This window comes from Carlito syrichta, unplaced genomic scaffold (assembly GCF_000164805.1).
Source record: "Carlito syrichta isolate Samal-C Ts95f unplaced genomic scaffold, Tarsius_syrichta-2.0.1 Scaffold307184, whole genome shotgun sequence".
NCBI classification, from domain to species: domain Eukaryota; kingdom Metazoa; phylum Chordata; class Mammalia; order Primates; family Tarsiidae; genus Carlito; species Carlito syrichta.
The window spans coordinates 149,631-170,452 of NW_007251280.1; the positions used below are offsets into that span (position 1 = coordinate 149,631).

Below are 20,822 nucleotides of genomic sequence, written 5' to 3' on the forward strand. Positions count from 1 at the left end.
CCAACTCAAAAAAAAAAAAAAGACAAAGTTCCTTTGGCTTCAGTAGGACCTAAGAGCTGCAATCATTTACTGAAGTTATACCCTGAATATGTAGGATTGAATAGATCTTTCAGATGCCACAGACTTCGAGATTTATAAACCAAAGGTGAAGAAAAAAGATAAGATGAACCACATGACAAAGAATAGAATACTATGTATGTATGATGCTATACTCTTTAAGATTATTTCTTCTATATAGGGAACTTAGGGTCTATATTTGGGCAGTCTTGTCCCATGTGCCTCAATTCGAATGCATTTTAAACTGCATTCTGTCCATATCAAAGAACAATTTTTTTTTTTTTTTTAGTTGGAGTCTCATTCTTGTCGCCCAGGCTGGAGTACAGAGGCACGCTCACTTACCGCAGCCTCCACCTTCTGGGCTTAGGAGGTCCTTCCACCTCAGCCTTTCTAAGTAGCTGGAACTACAGACACAAGCCACCATACCCGGTTAGTTTTTGTGTAGCAATGAGATCTCACCCACGCCACCACGCCCGGCTAGTTTTTGTTATACCGTAGCAACGAGATCTCACCAAGTTGCCCACACTGGTCTCAACACTCCACTCCCAGGCAATTCTCTCCCCTCAGCCTTCCAAAGGGCTGGAGTTACAGGTTGAGCCACTGCGCTCAAAAACAAAATTTTAGAAATCAGCATAAATCACTGCCACCCTTACCTTGGGGTCAGAGAACTCTAGAATTGCCAGTGAAATGCTGGCAACAATTCAATGTTTTTCTTTCTGTTTTTACTCCAGTTAACTGACATGCGGACTCAAAAAAATTTTTTTTTTTGAGTAGGAGTTCAGTGCAGAGTCGAAACCTCTGGACTCGGGCAATCCTAATCCTCTCACCACCACCTCCCAAAGTGCTGGGATTACAGGCATGAGCTATAGCAACCAGCGAGGACATAATTTTTAACATTACGACAAGGCAAGATCTACTGGGCCTTCAGAAGAGTGGCCAAGGCATTCTACAGCAGGATGGAGTGACATCCCAGAGAAGGCCACGCCTATGAAAAACAGACATCCATTAATTTTGTCTGTCCATGTGTTCTGAAAACTGTTCCTTCTGATGCCCCATGGGGAAGACCATAACATCCCCTGCCTCTCTTGTCTCCCTCCCAAGCCGACTAGTCAAAGAACCCCATTTTCCTGAACACACAGAGTGGATTAGGACTAGCTCCATGAAACCAGCATGGCTACTGAGTCCTTTTGTGGAAGGGATAAGACACTGTGTAGAAAAATATCTCTCTCCCTCAGACACAGAACTATATAGATAATAGAAGCTTGGAGACAGTAGTGGCTATTTTTAGAACACTTATGGCTGACACAAAGCTGTCACTGACGAAAACATTTAAAAGAAAAATGACATGCCTGAATTCAGTCACTCCTTTTAACTTTGACTCTAGCCAATAACATCTTTGACTAGATTTCTAAACCCCGAGTAACTGAATTTTCTGTTTTTCATCTGAACATATAATACTGATGTATAGATTCTTAGAATCACAACATTGTAGAGTACATGGAAGAAAGATGCCTCTTATGGTGACAAAGGCCGTCATAAATGACTCCAAATATTAAACCAGTCCTCTGTGCAAAAACAACAAAAAAAACCCCATCTTTTACACAATGCTACTGTCATTTTTTTCTCATTAATAGTAAAGAAAAAAATCAGGCAGAGAAAAAAACAGTTACTATAGGGATTAAATAAGCTAACATGAGTAGTTAGAATAATGCCTATTACCTAGGCAATAAAAAGTAATAAACTCGATAAAACCTAGCTCAGTGACTCAGCCTGTAATCCTGTGCCTTTGGGAAGCTGAGGTGAGTGGATTACCTGAGCCCGCCGGTTCAAGACCTGCCTGGGCAACTTGGCGAGACCTCATCTCTACAATAAATAAAAAATCAGCCAGGTGTGGTAGTGCACGCCTGTAATTTCAGCTACTCGGAAGGCTAAGGTGGAAGGATAGCCGGAGCCCAGTGGGTCAAGGCTGCGGCGGCCAGGGCCAGGAGCGGCCACGGCACTCCAGTCTGGGCGACGGAGTTAAACTCCAACTCAAAAAAAAAAAAAAAAAGCTAGCTTTTTAGAATAAATTAACTCAATACTAAGCTCCTTAACACCAAAAACATGAAGCATAACTTAACATTTAAATGAACACTTTAGGAATACTCTGCTTAAACGAAGACTGAAAGAAATATAAATACTTCAAACCCTTAATGGAACCTAGTATCATCACCAATTTAGACATTAATTTATATTTTTTCAAAAGTGATGAGGTGCTGTCTTTGGAAACACCAAATTGGATAAAAAAAATTTGTTGAATCTTGGCTGCATCAATTACTACTTTATAACCTTGGGCAGATTTACTAGCTTATCTGAACCTATTTCCCCAACTACAAAACTAGAGATTGGGATGTCATGTCAGAATTACTCAGTACAAAGAAACACAAAAAACGTCTGTTGCATACTACGTTCTCAATATGGCTTATAATTTATTACTACTATTTCAGGAAAATAAATTTAGTATTGCCTACTAGCTTTGTGTAACTGGTTATCTCATAAAATAGTATTTCTGGTTATTCCTCTAAATCCTAGAAATTCTTCAACTAAAAAAACAGGGCAATCCCTCAGGTCCTCCTCTCACTGTGGGAGTTGTTCTGTCCTCTCAATACATCCTGCTTAAAAAAAAGGAACTAAAAAAACGAAAATAAAAAAACCCTGCAGATATTATTTTAACTTACTGATGAATACAAACAAAACAGTTTGCTGACATACCATATACCACCAAATGGTTAATTAAAGGCATTGCCAAAACTAGAACCTAGGTTTCCTAAAACAGAGTTAGGTGTTCTTTCCTCCCTAGTACACTGCAGATTTAAAATAAATCCTTAGGCTTTATTTTTGAAATTGGTAAACAAAACTACTCATTGTGATGCATGGGAAAATATTCTAAATGGCGATATGATATGAATGCAGTAAAATTATATCTTTAAATGTCCTTCAAGAGTCAAACTCCTGGTTGGGCTCGGTGGCTCTGCCTGTAATCCCAGCACTTTGGGAGGCCGAAGCAAGTGGACTGCCTGAGCCCGCCGGTTCGAGACCAGCCTGGGCAACTTGGTGAGACCTAGTATCTACAAAAAACCAAAAATTAGCTGGGTGTGGTAATACGCGGCTATAATTCCGGGTACTTGGAAAGCTGAGGCAAAAGGATCACTGGGATGGCCATGAGTGTACCACTGCACTCCAACCTGGCTGACAGAGTGAGGCTCCAGCTCAAAGAAAAAAAAGAGTCAAACTCCTATGTTCTCCTTTTCAGGCCAATAACTATAACTGTAAAACTGTGTACTGAGAATTAGTATACAACTGTTTGACAGTATGAAAATAAAAACTAGCCAAAACATTCAAATATCCTCAATGTTCAGACATTCAACTTTATGAAGACCAAAATTTCAGGTGTAACTCAAACTAAAATGCAAAAAATTATTTCATATCTATTTTCTTGTGTGGCTCTATTACTGTGTTATACCTTGTTCTTATTGAGTGAGATGGACAGTTATAATAAGAAACTGTAAGAGGGTTAAATTTTTTAAAAGTCCATTTATAAAGTAAAATAGAAAACATTTACAAAGTAGTTTGCTTATAGAAAAATAAAATATGGAAAAATCTAAATAAGAAAAAAATTCTATAATCAGACCAGACCCCAAAATGTTATCAGATAAATACTTACTCAAAAAATCAACACAATTCTATGTACTATCAGTTCTTATATTAGAAATAGAAGTAAGTTTTTAATACAATAGGCCTAGGTCAACCTTTTCTGCTAAAATATTCAACAGAAAAAGAAATGGGGCTCCTACAATTCCTAAACAAAAACCATTCTTTTATGTCCACTAATGCATTATAAAACAAACTTGCAATCACACAAAAAAGAAATACAAAAGATTAAGTGTCAATCTTTACCAATTTATTTTATACAAAACAGTAGCAATGTAGAATATGGGAATTATCTTCTGCTGTCACACACGCAAGTTGTGAACATTCCAAGCCAATGTGTACAGTTTGGAGGGGAAGGCTAAACAATAGCATTAACCATGCTACTGAACATAGGAACTTTTTATTTAAAAAGATTAAAAATTAGATAGCAATGTCTTCTTAATATTGCTCTCATCATTGAAGACTGAAGAAAAATAAAAAGTGACTTTAAAAAAAGAGGGAAAGGGAAAAACCAAGAGGCTGCTACAACACTGCCATACAGTCAAACCATCATACTTCAATATTTGCATACTTGATAGCAGCATCATTTTTACTGAACCGTGTGCAACTACATGTAGAAACACATCAAAGCAAAATATCATGGCAGTTATCAATCAAGATCCAAAAGGAAAAAAACAAAATAACTCTAGGATGAACAAACTGTAAGATGAACATTTACGGAGAATAAATCAATATCTACATTCTTGGACTGTTCCATTCTGCCCCAAAACAAGTGTCAACTCAACTGTCAACTGTGCATTTTTGGTGGATTTGAGTGTTTCCAGTTCTTATTATACTGCATGCTTGGAACAAAGGGGGTCATAATAAATCCTTCTACACAATGAACTTTAAGTAGACAGTTGAAAATAAATTTACTACTTGTAAACACACCAAAAAAAAAAAAATACAAGATTTTTTTATCTTTAAACAATCAGTGCTTCCAAAAGCGCATTATCTTCGATATCGACCTCTCTCCCCTCGGTCTCTGTCCCGATCACATAATCGCTCTCTCTCTCTCTCTCTATCCCGTCCTCTGTCTCGCTCTCTGTCTCTTCTGTTATCTCTAGGGCGGTCTCGCTCTCGTTCCCGATCTCTTTCACGGGGTCTACTTCTCCGACCACTGACAACAGCTTGTGTGCGACGAAGGAAATCATCCACCCTCATATCATAATCATGCTAGAAAAGGGAAGAAATGGGTTAAGTAGGTCAAAAATACAAATGGAATAAGTCCCTATAATTGTCTGGTGAAGAATCTAGAAAAATGTAATAATGATTAATTCACAAAATGTAATATTACAACACTTTTTTCTTTTTTTTAGTTGCAGTCTCACTCTGTTGCCCAGACTGGAGTGCAGTGGTGCTCCCGGCCACCGCAGCCTCGACCTGTTGGGCTCCGGCGATCCTTCCGCCTCAGCCTTCCGAGTAGCTGGAATTACAGGCGCACAATACTGCGTCCGGCTAATTTTTTGATTTATTGTAGAGATGAGGTCTCGCCTGCCCAGGCGGGTCTCGAACCCGCGGGCTCAGGCAATCCACTCACCTCAGTCTCCCAAAGGCGCGGGATTACAGGCTGAGCCACCGAGCCCGGCTACAACACTTTTTATTAGAAAAAGAACTCTTTTATCTCACTACATACCTCCTACAGAAGATTATTCAAATCTCTTCATGCAGTTTCCTACTTAACTTCAATGACTTTTCCAACTGATCCCTTTAATAAGATTGAGATTAAAATAATCACCTAGTCATGACCATCAGCCATTATGCATACATGTTGCCATTATGTTAAATATCATCAATGCTTGTAACAGGTTAGCATTCCTCCTTCACTTTTACAAACAACCAACTCTGCCCCCTTAAGGTGAAATCAGGAAGTCTTATGTTCCAGATTTTCTTCCAAGTTTAATTGTTAATAACACAGAATTTATGAAATTTGATAGCACTGTAAGAAAATATGCACTTTAGGAAGACTTTGAAGTCTATTTCACACTCAAACTAACAGTACACTAAAGGATAAAAAGGACAATAAAGGCTAAAATGAACAACTGTCTAAATGATATAAAATGCAAAGTGGCGACTACTTCTAAACATGACTCTCCTGATCTAGTTTAAACTTTTTAACTCTTAGTTTACAGCTCACCTTTACTTACTGATTTTGGTTACCTTTTCAAAATGCCGTTAAAATGTATAGAATACAAGATTCAAAACCACAATTCCACACTACTTTTCATATATTAAAAAAATGTGATTATATAAGCAGAGAATATATATATGAGTCAATTACTGTATAAAAAGTCATAAAATAGAACTCGTTAAAAAGTATACTTCTGTTAAAAAAATTGTTTTAAAAACCATGTAATCATTCACAGAAATTTCTTGACACGCCATAACCCATCTAGTCATACATACATGGTATACATCTTTCTTGCGTAACTAATGAGAAAAAAAACTAACTACAAATTCAAAGCCTATTAATCGGTCAATTAGGATTCTCATTGTGATTTGATTTTGAAGGATCACTCCTTATGAGAATAAAGAAATATATGACAATACACAAAGATGTCTCAAAGACAGGCTACAAAACAACTGCTGACTGACTCTCAAATATGCATACTCTCTTCATCTTAGTGGGAAAATAAAGATGTGTATCTGACCCTACAAAAACTCCTCACCCTAAGGGAAAAAAAATCCCCATTTTATACATACTACTTTAACAATAAAACTACCTTCCTAAGGTATCAAACTTATGAATTCTGCTTCTATCAAGGGACAGAAGACAATTTCCACTTTTTAAAATAAAAGTACTGGCCGGGCACAGTGGCTCATGCCTGTAATTCCAGCATTCTGGGAGGTCCAGGTGAGAGACTGCCTGAGATCACGGGTTTGAGACCAGCCTGGACAACTTGGCAAGACCTCATCTCTACAATAAATCAAAAATTAGCTGGGTATGTTGGCATGTGCCTGTAGTTCCAGCTACTTGGAAGGCTGAGGTGGAAGGATCACCTGAGCCCAGCAGGTCGAGGCTGCGGTGGCCATGAGTGTGCCACGGAACTCCAGCCTGGGCGACAGAGTAAAAAATAAAAATAAAAATTAAAATTAAAAAGTACTATTAGGGAAAAAAATGAATAGTATTTAATAAACAAACTCAGCCCTATCAGTATTACAAAAACCTTGAAACTCAAACTAGAAACTGTCTCTTATTGGCCCAGTTTTGAAGTGATCCAAAAGCTTTCATATCATATATCAAATAATTAACTAGAACCAATTACTAAAAGGCAGTTATCTGCTACTGTTCTTAACATCTACTTGTTGCTTGCCAGCATTATCACAACAATCACAAGTAAAGGAGAAGTAAAACAATTCACTTGTTTACTAATTTTAAGAAATTTGGTAGAAATAATACTAAATGACTAAATGAGATGATTATACATCCTGTTTCCCACAAAACTGGGTCAATCAGCATTTTCTTTTTCTTTTGAGTTGGAGTCTCACTCTTGTCGCCCAGGTTGGAGTGCAGTGGCATGCTCACGGCCACTACACCTCGACAGGCTGGGTTCAGGCAATCCTTCCACTTCAGTCTTCCAAGTAGCTGGAACTACAGGCAACGCCAACAAGTGCTGCTAGTTTTTGTGATTTATTGTACAGACGAGGTCTCACCAAGTTGCCCAGGCTGGTCTCAAACCCCCAGGCTCAGGCAATTCTCTTCTCGACTCAGCCTCCCAGAGTGCTGGGATTACAAACTGAGTTACTACGCCTGGCCAAACAGAATACTTAAAAAGTTCAGAAATATCTATTAACATTATTAACTACACAGCTATAATAAAGATCCCAGTAGATAAAGAACATATCCTAGGTACTAGATACAAAGGACATTACCTAAGAGTTATATATGTAAAAATTTATCTAAGTAGCTTGTGATTTTATCAGTGAAAGAAATACAATTTACCTAAAGAATTATTTAGGGGCATGATCAGCCATTTTTAACAAAAACAAGTTGAGGATCACATCACAATAGTTTGCAGTAAGAATATTGATTCATCATTCAATATAATCTGGTATCCGCATATTTAAATTACCTACAGAATTCTAAGTAGTTCCCTCACACCTTTGCCTTTGTGTGCACTTACTACTCGTTTATCTCTGTATCTTGCTTCATGTGGTACTGGATGATGTCCTGAGTAAGGAGGATGAGCTTGAGGAGGTGGAGCATGGTGTTGATAATAAGGATGGTGTGGAGGTTGTTCCATTCCTGGATAAGGAGGCTAAACAAAGAAAACCACTCTCATAAGAATCTACTAAATATCCTTATAAACAAGTCACTCTCAGAATCCCCCTACCCAAACCACCAATCCCAAATAATTTAATCTGTACTAGACATTTATTTTGATGGCATTAAGGTTCTTCAAAATATCCTTTTTGTTTGTTAAAAATAAACGTGTGCAATAAATCCCCTATTACACAAGATTTAACATATTTATACTTTTCTACTCATATCATGTAAACATTAACAGAAACAGCAAACACTTACATGGTGCTTCCTATGAGGCAGGCACTATTCTAAGCACTTTACAAATCTCATGTAATTCTCTCAGCAACACTATGAAATAGCTACTATTATTACTATTTTACAAAAGAAAAAAGTGAGGCACCAAGAGGTTAAGTAACCTGCTTACAGTCACACTGCTATTAAAGGAGTGAATAAGGCACACAATATTAGGCAACCTTATCTTACAATTGGTGAACTGGTTAACCACTTTGCATGAATCTATTAAAAAATAGTAGTAAGCCTGGGAGCTAATAAACTTAAATGCCATAATAAAATGGAAAAAGGACAAATCATAGGTCACTTGCATTAACTGTGAAGATCATAAATTAAATATCTCAATTTTTCAAAATATCATAGAATCTAAAAGGAAAAAAAAACCTTACAGTTCACCATCTGTATACAGTAGTATAAAACTGTATATCTTAAAGTGAAACAAAAGTCAGATAAAGAGGCTATATAACACATGAAAGATAAATAAAAATTAAGTAACAGTAACTTCTTAAACTTCCAAATTTTTATTTCTTGAAAACTAATGCTTCAGTTATCCTCAATATCTTAAAATATACTCTTAGAAGAATACCCAGATAGTTTTCTTAAAGGAATTAAAAAAAAAAAAAACCAGGGTTTAATTAATCTTATTTCATATGAGAACTAAATTTACTGAGTATAAGATGAGGCACTATGCTAACCTTTACATGTATTTTGTAACTTTTTCTTCTTGACAATCCTGAGTCAGACACTATTACATTAAACATTAAGCTACACAAGAACAGGCATAATGTCTACTTCAATCATTATTGTAGACTCAGAACAAACGCACAGAGTAAGTACTGAATATTGTAACTAGTGAGCCAAAGGATGAATATTATAACTGATGAGCACACTGATTTACAGATGAGGAAAACTAAGAATTGTATTATGAAACTTGGCCCAAGGTCACAGAGTTGGAAAGAGAAAGCAATGTATGTAAACCAAGTGGAGCATGCACTAATAACCATTACTAAAATACTTCTCAATTAAGCCTGTACTATTAAAACAAATCAACTTATTCATTAGTCTTTATTTTAAAGACAGCATGCAATTTCCTATTGCCAAAAATCTGTATTTTAAGTCTCTCAATGAATAATTGCAACAATCATATTCTGAGTAAACATCCAACATATTAGGAACTACAAATTAAGTTTAATAACTTGCAAAAATAGAATACAAACCATTCCTTGCCAAGGTGGTGGTGGTCCCATGTTATGAAATTCCCTCACATAATCATTGTAGGACTAAAATAAAAGATGATAATATCAATATAAGTAACAATCATCCCAGAACTACAAAATAAATCAGATCCTGATTATATCTATATATCTATATAAAATTAAATGCTTACCCCATTTAAAAACACATCTCGGCGAACTCCTGAAAATCGTCTGTTGGGAATAAGATTTGTGAAACTAAATTCAGGTAATTCATAAACTAGTTCCAAGAATGTAATTCAAAGCCAAGCAAGAGTGAACCCGACTTACCTGTCTACTTCCTGGTATCGTGGATCCTTTAAATACCCTGTTCAAACATCAAGCATTTTAGTATATCAAATTTTATTTTATTATTATGGCATTATAATTAAACCTTCCTTACCACTTGTTTCAATGCTTTCCATGAAATATGTACTTTTAGTGATGCTATTATTGCATTATTCCATTTTCAAATTTCCTTCTCAGATACATGATAATCTGAGACGTAACTAAATACCTTAATGATATTACAAAATCGTAAACTGCTAGAGAGACTTTGACAAGTATCTTCTAAGTTCACGGCTCAAATCTTGCTAAACAGAAAATTTCTTCATTCTGTACCACAGGGAAGGTAAGGGCAGAAGAACTGCCTTAAGGACACTACAAGAAAACTTCCTGAAAACAAGCATTAACCTTCCACCTTGGGTGTGTGTGTATATATATATATATACACACACACACACATATATATACACATGTAAACCAGAGATAAGTTTGCCTTTTAAAATGCAAACAAGGAAGAGGGAAATAAAGTTGCAAACTGCAAAAATGAAGATGCATACATTTTAAATGAAAAACCAAAACCAAAACATATGGCGATAAGAGAGTCTTTCCCTTTGCTTCTTTTAATAAGGACTTATTGTATTAAAATACAAAAACACTCGAGTAACGGTTGTTACTAATGAAAATCTATTTTCCCATTCTGACATCTATTCTGGAAAGGATGAGGCTTATCAAGTCACTTGTTATATAATAGTGCTATTAACACCAATTTTCAAACTGCCTAAGTTTTATAAGTGTATTACTGATTCTGTTCCAAGGAATATGTATGATATCCTTTCTTGAAGTTTGTCTTTTTAATTCCAGTAAAAGTTTAACTGAAATTTTGCTGCATTTAGATTACAAACCAATTATTTCCCATTCCTAACCCAAAACATGATTTTTATTTTTTTTTAAGCATAATTTCACTCTCTATTTGAAGATATGTATCACATGAAACACTATCACAGGCAACAAAAAAGTATGATGGAGTATACAGTCATTGCTTTCCCTAACTACATTTAAATACATATGCAGGTAAGTTTCTATTTTTGCAAAGCTATCAATTTCACGTAATTAATAAATAGATCAGACAACCTTAACAAACAGGGGAAGAATTACTAATGAGAACGATTACTGATCAACCAAGGTTTAAGTAGAGAGGTCTCGAATTTTTTTCTTACTATAGGATTACAATAAAAACTTTTTGTTTTGTTTTAATAATTTGAAATCAAATATCTGCAGGATGATAAAATATTAACCTGGTCTCTGGTGAAACTCAGGGGGATAGTCAATCCTTGGTTTCTTTCTGCTGTTATGAATATCATAATCTTCTGGTCGACGCCTACACAAATTAGACACATTAGAAATTAAACCAAAAACTGCTGGGAGAACAAACAGTAAGAGTTTTTGACAGAGATAAGTACAATGTCTAGCCCATTATTTCCTTTAAATTAGCATCTTAATTTTTGAAAAGCAAATTATCTTAAAATTCCTAAATTTTAATTCCTCAAATTAATTCCTATGAACCAAACCTTAAAAGTACTGCTGGAAGTAGATATTCTCTGCAATCTCATGCTATGATGAGACAACTGGAAAGAGTAATCTAATCAAAACATATAAACCACATTTTAGTAATCTAAACAAAAGTAAACGAGCCATCATCAAACTAAATATCCAGTTTCACAATTAAAACAATTTCTCAAAGTCTCCATTCAGTTGAAAAAGGGAGGAATTTTTAAAAAACCCAAACTTATCACTATACAACAGGTAACTCTAAAATCTATATATTTAAACTTATTAATATCATTTTAGGTTATGTCTAAATAAGTTAAGAATTTCTTATTTTTCCTCTGCTTTGCACAAAGTTTTACTTTTCACATGATCATACAGAAAATTTCATACTTATTAAAAGCAACTTTACAGGAAAGTTTTTTAAAATCTTAATACTTTGGAAGACTAATTTCTTAATATTTCTTAATAACATTTAGTTTTTCTTTCTATGCTTAATAACATTTAAGAAGTAAGGAAAAGTTTTTCCAGAGACAATGCCTTAAAATAAAACCAGCTTTTATAATTTGCAAGTAATGGGTCAGAGTTTTAACAGAGTTCATAAAACTAGTTCAAAGTAAATTCCTTAGAAGGTGAAATTTTACTATCTACAAAGGGCTATTGTCTTCCATAAATCTTGACCGTGAATGTAACATATCATTAAATACACTTCAATTTACTTAGCAGTTAAAGAGTTAAACAAAATAAAAACAAAAAATCCAAAATATTTTAAAAATAAATATATCTTTTTTACCCTTAATGTCAAATAAAGACTGTCACAACCTAGCATTCACTAGTTTATCAGCTAGTAGTTCTCTGAGTACCAACTGCTTTCATTAACTTTTGCAACACAAGTTCACTCAAACTGCAAAGTTAAGTGCAATAAACCCCAAGCCCCCCAACAGAATAAAAACAGTTGCATCTACAATAAATAATACTAAGAAAATTAAAAGCTGGTTTAAAAAATAAACATACCGCTTTCTTGTAGTTTGGGGAGTGCATTTACGACCGGGATAAAACATGATAGTAACAGTTCATATAGTAGTCCAACTACTGACTTTAAGCTGTAAGCCACAAACATAAATGGAGGCCCTGGCAGGCTTGAGAGAAGGTGTGGTGGTGTAATAAGTATAGTTTGCAGTCCATTGCAAAACTGAGGTAAAAACTTCACTTGTATATACTGTATTGCACAGGAAACCTCTTAGCTTAAAACTTCAAAAGACATCTTGGTGCTCAGTCCTTTTAGGCCAAAAATAAGGGGCTCTGCCAGGTTTCCTCCTACCTACTCGACAGTGTCCTTTTTAAGCTCAAAGAAAGGGGGACTCTTGTTGGATTATCTGTACCTACCACAGGATGTTTCCATCAAAAGGAAACTTAACCAAAGGTTTCATCCCATCAACCATACATCCAATAGTCTTTAGTAGAATATTTAGATTTAGCTGAATGCAAATCTACACAGGGGAAGGTGTTGGGTAGAAGGGCTTAAATCAGTCCTTTGCAAAGACTTCTCCAATTCTGTAACAAGTTAAACCCCCTTTTCCTGGAAAATGCTGTTTAGTTCATAAAGTAGTGATCAATAACCATGACGATCCTCTAAAAAACACTTTAAGTCCACAGGTACTGCCAGCATCTGGAAAAGTTGTAAACAGACACAGCAACAGCCCTTCTTTTTGGTTTGTTGCCGGGTCTCCCAGGGCCACTTGATCCCCTCTGGAAAGAACCTATTGTTTTCAGAAGCTCAGCAAGATGTGTGAATTCACTGGGTACATGTTAGAGAACATTTGGCAATAGGATTAACAGATCACGGTGATAAATCTGAAATAGTCCCAATAATGCTCCTCCTCCTCTTGAATATCAAGATAACTTAAAATATTTTATCCTCTAAATGAGGCGTCATCTTCTGAAAAAATATTAGTGATTCTTTATAAAAGTCCCATATCTGATAAGGCTTATCCAGAGACACACCTGAAAGAAAAGGCTTTTTACAAAATATTAACAATTTTTGCAAATAAAGACTTCCTTCTCTTCCTTTCTAGCCTGTTCTTAGCAACAAATGCCTACCTCATTTTAATTGTATACATTGTATTATCAGAGTATTATCTAATCTAAACTGGTTATCATTCTTTTAGCAAATATTTTTTTCTGCAAAGGAAAGATCCCCATTCTCCTCTTGAAAAAATGACTGAGACCAAGGTGACCATGTGAAATCCTCAATGAAGCCACAAACTAGTCCATGCAGCTTGATTTGAGGATTTTCTCTTTCTTCTTTACCGCAGGACAAACTTTGACGAATCACATTCCTCCATCATGTTATTCTGATACATGTGCCTATTATCAGTCCAAAGAACGTTTCTAACCTTCCCACATCCCGGACTGGTTCTCGACGGGATGGACGTCCTCTTGACCTGGGTTGAGAATGCATTCTTCTCTTGTGACGCATTTTATGAATGACCTGATACAAGTCAATACTTTCATCGGGGGGAAATAGAAGACAAAGCTGGGTTCCACATTCAAGTTCAATTTCCTAGAATAGGAAAGCAGCAGTTTACAAGACAAAACAGGAGTACTTCTCTACAGACTTGTATTTTCCTGAGACAAGAAGAAAAACTAACTTGGAGGCTTCTTTCCCAAGGTTGATGATCATATGGGATTCCAATAAACTTCTAAAATAATAAAACCCCTCAAAAGTGCTGTGTATATTCATATAGAGGGTAGAAACTCAAAGTGTAGAATCTCCAAAGTTAAACACACAAATGCAGTTACTTAACATTCTGTGACAACAATCCTCTGTGAACAAAGGAACATTTCTTTGTGCAAAAAATAAAAATATTAGGATGGTCATCCATCTTAATGCAGCGCAGGAAAAATACATATTAGTATGTGTGTCAAAAACCTTGATAATTAACTGCTAAATGCACTGACATACATCAGATTACTAAAAAAGTAGACCAACCTACAGCCGTTTTAAAATTAAGTCTTATTTTCAATTATAGTACCAATAATTTTACTTATGAGCAATAAAAATATATTACTTCTGGTTCAGAATTATGGGGTGGGAACTATGAGGGTCTAAGAGGTTTTGGCTTAAGTTACTACATACTTTCAATTCCATTTGCAGATTTCACAACCTGAGTATATATACTTAATATTTTCAGATGGCTACTTACTACTCAGAAAACTTCTACAAATATGCTCAACTTGGATAGACTTAGAGTCTATAATACTCAGTGATCTATCACAGACATAAAGAACTGAGCACCATATGTTCTCACACAAAGTGGACCCTGAACATTTACCACAATACTATAAGAAAGGGACTGGAAGTAGTGGGATACTCCCAGCGGGGGTGGAGGGTGGGCACCAAAACATCTATGAGAGTACCTGATCTCAAACCAGGCAGGTAGGGACCATGGGGAGATCCAAAATTTGCCTGTGTGATGACCACCACTGTGTGATGACCACTTGAATACCTAATCCTGAATTGTACACTACATCTTTAAAATAAAATAAAATTTCCACAAATATGTTAAGTGGCAGCTCTAGAATATATTATACAAACAGTGATAATATAGCAATATATCATTTAAAACCAGGCCAGCCAGGCACAGTGGCTCATGCTTACAATTCCAGGACTTTGGGAGGCTGAGGTGAGAGGATTGCCTGAGCCCACAGGCTCAAGACTGACCTGGGCAACTTGGCGAGACCTTGGCTCTACAATAAATCAAAAAATTAGCCAGGTATCGTGGCGCCTGCCTGGGGTTCCAGCTACTTGGAAGGCTGAGGCGGAAGGAACACCTGAACCCAGCAGGTCGAGGCTTTGGTGGCCATGAGCATACCACTGCACTCCAGCCTGGACGACAGAGTGAGACTTAAACTCAAAAAAATAAATAAATAGATAAAAATAAATAGATAAAACTTCTATTCAATTATATTGAATAAAAGCACCATATAAAGCTACTTATATTTCAACATTAATGAATGTCTTATAAATCAGTCTTAGTATTATAAACTCTAAACAAGAATATTTTCTCTTAAACCTCGATCTAAATTTTTTCAGACATGGTTTAAAAATGTCCTTCAATAAAGATTTCTAAAAGAGTTGATTAAATGCATGTTTTTCTAAAGAATCAATTAAAACCACAAACCTGTCCATCGCGTCCAATCTTTACTGGCTTATGTTCATTCCAAGGATTGGTGAGATGAGCCGACTTGGTGAAGGGTAATTCACGCCTGAACACAAAGTTGTATCAATTACATTCATTTGAAGAATCCTTTAAAGACTATATACTACTTCCAGCAGTAAATTTTTATGTTAAAAATTTTGAGTTAAATGTGACTATAACTTTAAAAATCACTTACAATGGTAGAGCTTTCTCTACAGAGAGAGCTCTTTCCACATTCTCCATGGTTTTCTAAAAAATAAAGAAAAAAAAAGAAAAAAGGAAAAAAAGCTAAATAATGCAATGCTGAAGAGCATGGATTTCAGAACCAAGGCAGCTGGGGGCTTAAAAGTAAGCTCTCTCTTAACTTCTCTCAGTCTGAGTATCTTCATCTTCTACTTCATAATTGTTGTATACAGGCTGAGGTTGCTTAATTTAAAAAATCAAACACAAAAACGAAAACACACTTAATTCTTAGAGTCAAACACAACTAACTCTTATTTTATACCGAAAACTTAAATTCAGAGAGTTCAAATGATTTATCTAAGGAAATATTAATGCAATAAATATCTGATGCCTTCCAGAACTGTAAAATATCATAAAATGACTCTTGAACAGAACTTGTGAATATTACAAATATAAAAATTATAAATTTTTATTTAAAAATAGTATTTCTAGCGGGCTCAGTGGCTCAAGACTGTAATCCCGCGCTTTGGGAGGCTGAGGTGAGTGGATTGCCTGAGCCCGCAGGTTCGAGACCTGCCTGTGCAACTTGGCGAGACCTCATCTCTACAATAAATCAAAAAATTAGCTGGGGGTGGTAGCGCGCGCCTGTAGTTCCAGCTACTTGGAAGGCTGAGGCAGAAGGATCGCCAGAGCCCAGGTTTTTCTAGGTAAACCTAAAACTTACTTTGAAACAATTGAAGCATTTAACTGCTCAAAATTTTATCCCTTATGTTGGCAGGATAGACTATTTTGGGTCTTTCTTTACTCTTTTGTTGCTAAACGCATTTCAAACAAGTTAATAAAAGTTAGTAAAACAATGAAGAGGAATACGAAGAAAGAATAACCACATAAAAACTTAAATTCATCCTCTAAAATTAAAAACTAATTTATCTGTAATATGAAAATAAAAGTTAATAGAGCAAGTAACATTCAAAACAAAATTTGCTGCTACCTATCAAAAGTGGGCAATTAATCTCTCTCCTGTTCCCAAGACAGCAACATCTCCAAATATTTTACAATGACACAAATGTTTCCTTTGGCCTTCACAATAGCACACATACAAAATAAGAAAAATAGACACAAATGTGTTTTTCTCTGCTAAAAAATAATCAATACCTTGTTTTCAACCGTCACCATTTTCAAACCTTAATTTTAATAATAATTTAATTATCATTTTGATTTCTAACAAATTACAACCTCATATTTTAAAACTATGGGGACAACAAAGTGAGGTGGGATATCACCAACAGTCTCACCACAATAACACTGTATTCCGATACAATAAAATATATCTTTTCATTTGTTATATCTTTCCATGAACAACTACATATTTTCTTTTTTGTTTGTTTGTTTTGAGTTTTTTTTGAGTTGGAGTCTCACTCTGTCACCCAGACTGGAGTGCAGTGGCCACTCCCGGCCACCGCAGCCTCGACCTGCTGGGCTCCGGCGATCCTTCCACCTCAGTCTTCCAAGTAGCTGGAACTACAGGCGAGCACTACTACGCCTGGCTAATTTTTTGATTTATTGTAGAGATAAGGTCTCGCCTGCCCAGGCGGGTCTCGAACCCACGGACTGAGGCAATCCACTGACCTCAGCCTCCCAAAGGCGCGAGATTCCAGGCTGAGCCACCAAGCCCGGCGATATTTTCCATAAACAATTATTTTTGAGACAAGCCATAATTTACTTAACCAATTTTCTACTTAGAGAATTTAGATGGCTTCCAATTTTTCCCATAGAAAGTACAATGGGATATTTTCTTCTGCATATAGCTTTTTGCTACTTGAGTAACAACCTAATACAGTTACAAGTCACTTAATGATGGGATATGTTCTGAGAAAGGTGTCGTTAGGTTATTTTGTTGTGTGAACATTACCGAGTATATACCCACACAAATCTAACTGGTATAGTCTACTATACACCTAGGCTATATGGTATAACCTATTGCTGATCCTAGTCTACAAACCTGCACAGTATGTTATTGTACTGAATACTGTAGGCAACTGTAACACAATGAAAAGTAATTGTGTGTCTAAACACAGAAAAGGTAAAGTAAAAATATGGTATTATAATCTTAGAGGACCTACAGTGATATCCAAGTTTCTCTGTTGATGGACATGTCATTATGCAGAAAACATGACTCGCTAGTTCCAGTATATTACTGCCCATATCTTTATACTACAATAAAAGATTAGGCTGGCTCACATTCATTCAATCAATCACTACTATTCATCTTAGCCTTTTGTTCTTCTTTTGCTAACCATCCACCTCATTAAAAAAAGGTGACTGACTACCTATCCACCCATGCTTATCCATACACCCTCCCCAATGTTTGTTTCCATGTTGTTCCTTGTGGTGGTTTGGTTTCCTGAATGTAATTAGCACTCTTTCCATATTCTTTTTTTATTTCTTTGGAGTTGGAGTCTTACTCTGTCATCCAGGCTGGAGGGCAGTGGCATGCTCTCGGCCACCGCAGCCCTGACCTGCTGGGCTCAGGCAATACTTCCGCCTCAGCCTCCCAAGTAGCTGGAACTACAGGCATGTGCCACCAGGTCCAGCTAATTTTTTGATTTATTGTAGAATGAGGCCTCGCCAAGTTGTCCAGGCCAGTCTCGAAAGCGCGGGCTCAGGCAATACTCTCACCTCGGCCTCCCAAAGTGCTGAGATTACAGGCATGAGCCACGGCGCCCAGTCTCATTTTTTCTCTATTCTTAACCAATCACTTTGTGCTCATCAAAATCTAGCACTCTAAGCCAACGTATAACTCATGAAGTAACGATATCCTTTCAGATAATTTTTTAACTAAAATCAGTTTTAACAAGTAAGATGTGTGCATGACATGCAAAATTCACTTAGTTAAGCTTTTTATGTACAGTGATTTGGTAAGGACCTAAAACCAGCGATATTAACTCAGCATTCAAAATAAACATAGTTGTATCTATGAAACTATAAACATGGTTATATAAACATAGTTAAATCTAAACACAGTTTGAAAAGATTATAGTGCCAATTAAACACGATTTACTAACCCTCCTTTAAAAACGTTAATTATTCACAATTAAATTAGTCCAAATTGTCAGCCAAGTTAAAGAACATTTTTCCATTCAACAGTAACTAAATGAAATGCTAAATCGCTACAATTATATAGATACACCAAACAACATTCCAAGCCAAGTGTCATCACTTACTGCTATATTTACTAACACCCAGAACAAATGAAATACATAAAACTCTCTTGACTAAATAAACCTTTGCATCCTATATTAGATTACAAAGGCAGTGAATAAGACAGGGTAAGCATATAATGCTTTGAATTCAACAGATTTATTTTCAACTAGTAGACCATTCAAAACAAGGGCAATTATTTATGCTCAAACGTACAATTTACCTGCAAATCCAGTCAATTTTAAAGACACCGCCCAGCATTTTAGCACTCATTCCTGCTGGAAGCACCCAGTGTATAGGCGAGCCTCCATGATGTGATTCTGAAGAAAGTCTTGCAAACCCTGGGAGAATCATATCACAGCATAATTTGTGGATGCTAATGTAACCAATGTTTTTATATGTCCAAATTGTTTTTCTTCTTACCTTGAAATTTTCCACTCTCTCTGACAGAAAATATTAAGATAACGCTCCTTGCAGATCTGAATGCAACATTTAATTTCTTCTCATTTACAGGGAGTGTGGACCATACACCCTACCGCAAAAAAACACATAAAGACCATAAATTAAAATTAACTACAAATCTTGCATGTTTCCAGTTATATTTGCAAAAAGACAAGCTACAGATTTTGGTGTGTTTTAAACTTAACTATAATAACTATTATTCACCAGCTATTAAAATAATGTAATAATTTATAAAAATCTCAGGAAAAATATGGAGAAAATTATTAATTTTATGAAATTATTAATGCAACTTGTAAATATATGAGGGGGTTTCAAACCTCACGGGCTAGAATTTTATATAATAAAACCCAGTTCCTACAATTATTTTAATATCACAACCATTTACTGTAGTAAATGCATGCTGTTTGACAGTAATCTGTAATGCACACATTTGTCTTCCTAAAAAACTGTGCTTAATCAAATAATGAAATTATTGGTTAGTAAATCCACAAGTGAGTAATTTGTTAAGATTCTAGCATTTTTATATTTAAGTTCATTTTTTAAGGAAGTTTTTCTATTTAAGTTCCCATTTATATGCAAAAATGAACAAGTTTTACCTAGAGCTGGAACATATATATTAATTTCTGAATCATTTTAATTTTAGCCAATTCTTCACTCATACAAGATAAAGAGAAATGAAGTGATAGGGTAAGGCAGAAACTCTGATTCAGTTCACACCAATCACCTCATACAAACTACATCTTATTCACACTAAGTGCTTACAGTTGCCCCTGGTCTCCCTGGAAGCAGTTTTCCAAAATCCACAGATGCTCAAGTCCCTGATATAAAAGGGCAAAGTATTTGCATTTAACCTATGCACATTCTCCTACATACTTTAAATCTCTGGAAGAGCTAATACAAGCCGGGTTCAGTGGCTCAGCCTGTAATCCGTGCTTTGGGAGGATGAGGTGAGCAGATTGCCTGCACCCGCAGGTTCAAGACGCGCCTGGGCAACTTGGCGAGACCTCATCTCTACAATAAATCAAAAATTAGCCGGGCATGGTAGCGCGCGCCTGTAGTTCCAGCTACTTGAAAGGCTGAGGCAGAAGGATTGCTGGAGCCCAGCAGGTCGAGGCTGAGGTGGCCGGGAGCGTGTCACTGCCCTCCAGCCTGGGTGACAGAGTGAGACTCCAACTCAAAAAAAAAAAAACAAAAAAAAAAAACACAGCTGAGCTTGGTGGCTCAGTCTGTAATCCCGCGCCTTTGGGAGGCTGAGGTGAGTGGATTGCCTGAGCCCGCGGGTTCGAAACCCGCCTGGGCAGCAAGACCTCATCTCTACAATAAATCAAAAAATCAGCCGGGCGTGGTAGCGCATGCCTGCAATTCCGACTACTTGGAAGGCTGAGGTGA

General features: G+C 36.2%; 1 protein-coding gene across 3 annotated transcripts in view; it reads right to left on the minus strand.

Moving 5' to 3' along the window:
• Positions 1-3,976: 3,976 nt before the first annotated feature.
• Positions 3,977-20,822, minus strand: part of YTHDC1 (YTH domain containing 1) — a 41,185-nt gene continuing 24,339 nt past the window's right edge. The window contains exons 9-18 of one of the 3 annotated variants that reach the window (XM_021715539.1): positions 19,395-19,503; positions 19,195-19,312; positions 15,570-15,654; positions 13,782-13,948; positions 11,136-11,218; positions 9,847-9,883; positions 9,711-9,750; positions 9,541-9,603; positions 7,911-8,045; positions 3,977-4,962 (exon numbers count right to left, since the gene is read on the minus strand). In XM_021715539.1, coding sequence (XP_021571214.1) covers positions 4,738-4,962; positions 7,911-8,045; positions 9,541-9,603; positions 9,711-9,750; positions 9,847-9,883; positions 11,136-11,218; positions 13,782-13,948; positions 15,570-15,654; positions 19,195-19,312; positions 19,395-19,503 — 1,062 coding nt within the window. In that variant the 3' untranslated portion in view covers positions 3,977-4,737. The remainder of the gene's footprint in view (positions 4,963-7,910; positions 8,046-9,540; positions 9,604-9,710; positions 9,751-9,846; positions 9,884-11,135; positions 11,219-13,781; positions 13,949-15,569; positions 15,655-19,194; positions 19,313-19,394; positions 19,504-20,822) is intronic. The other 2 variants (XM_021715540.1, XM_008064047.2) reach the window with 2 other exon arrangements.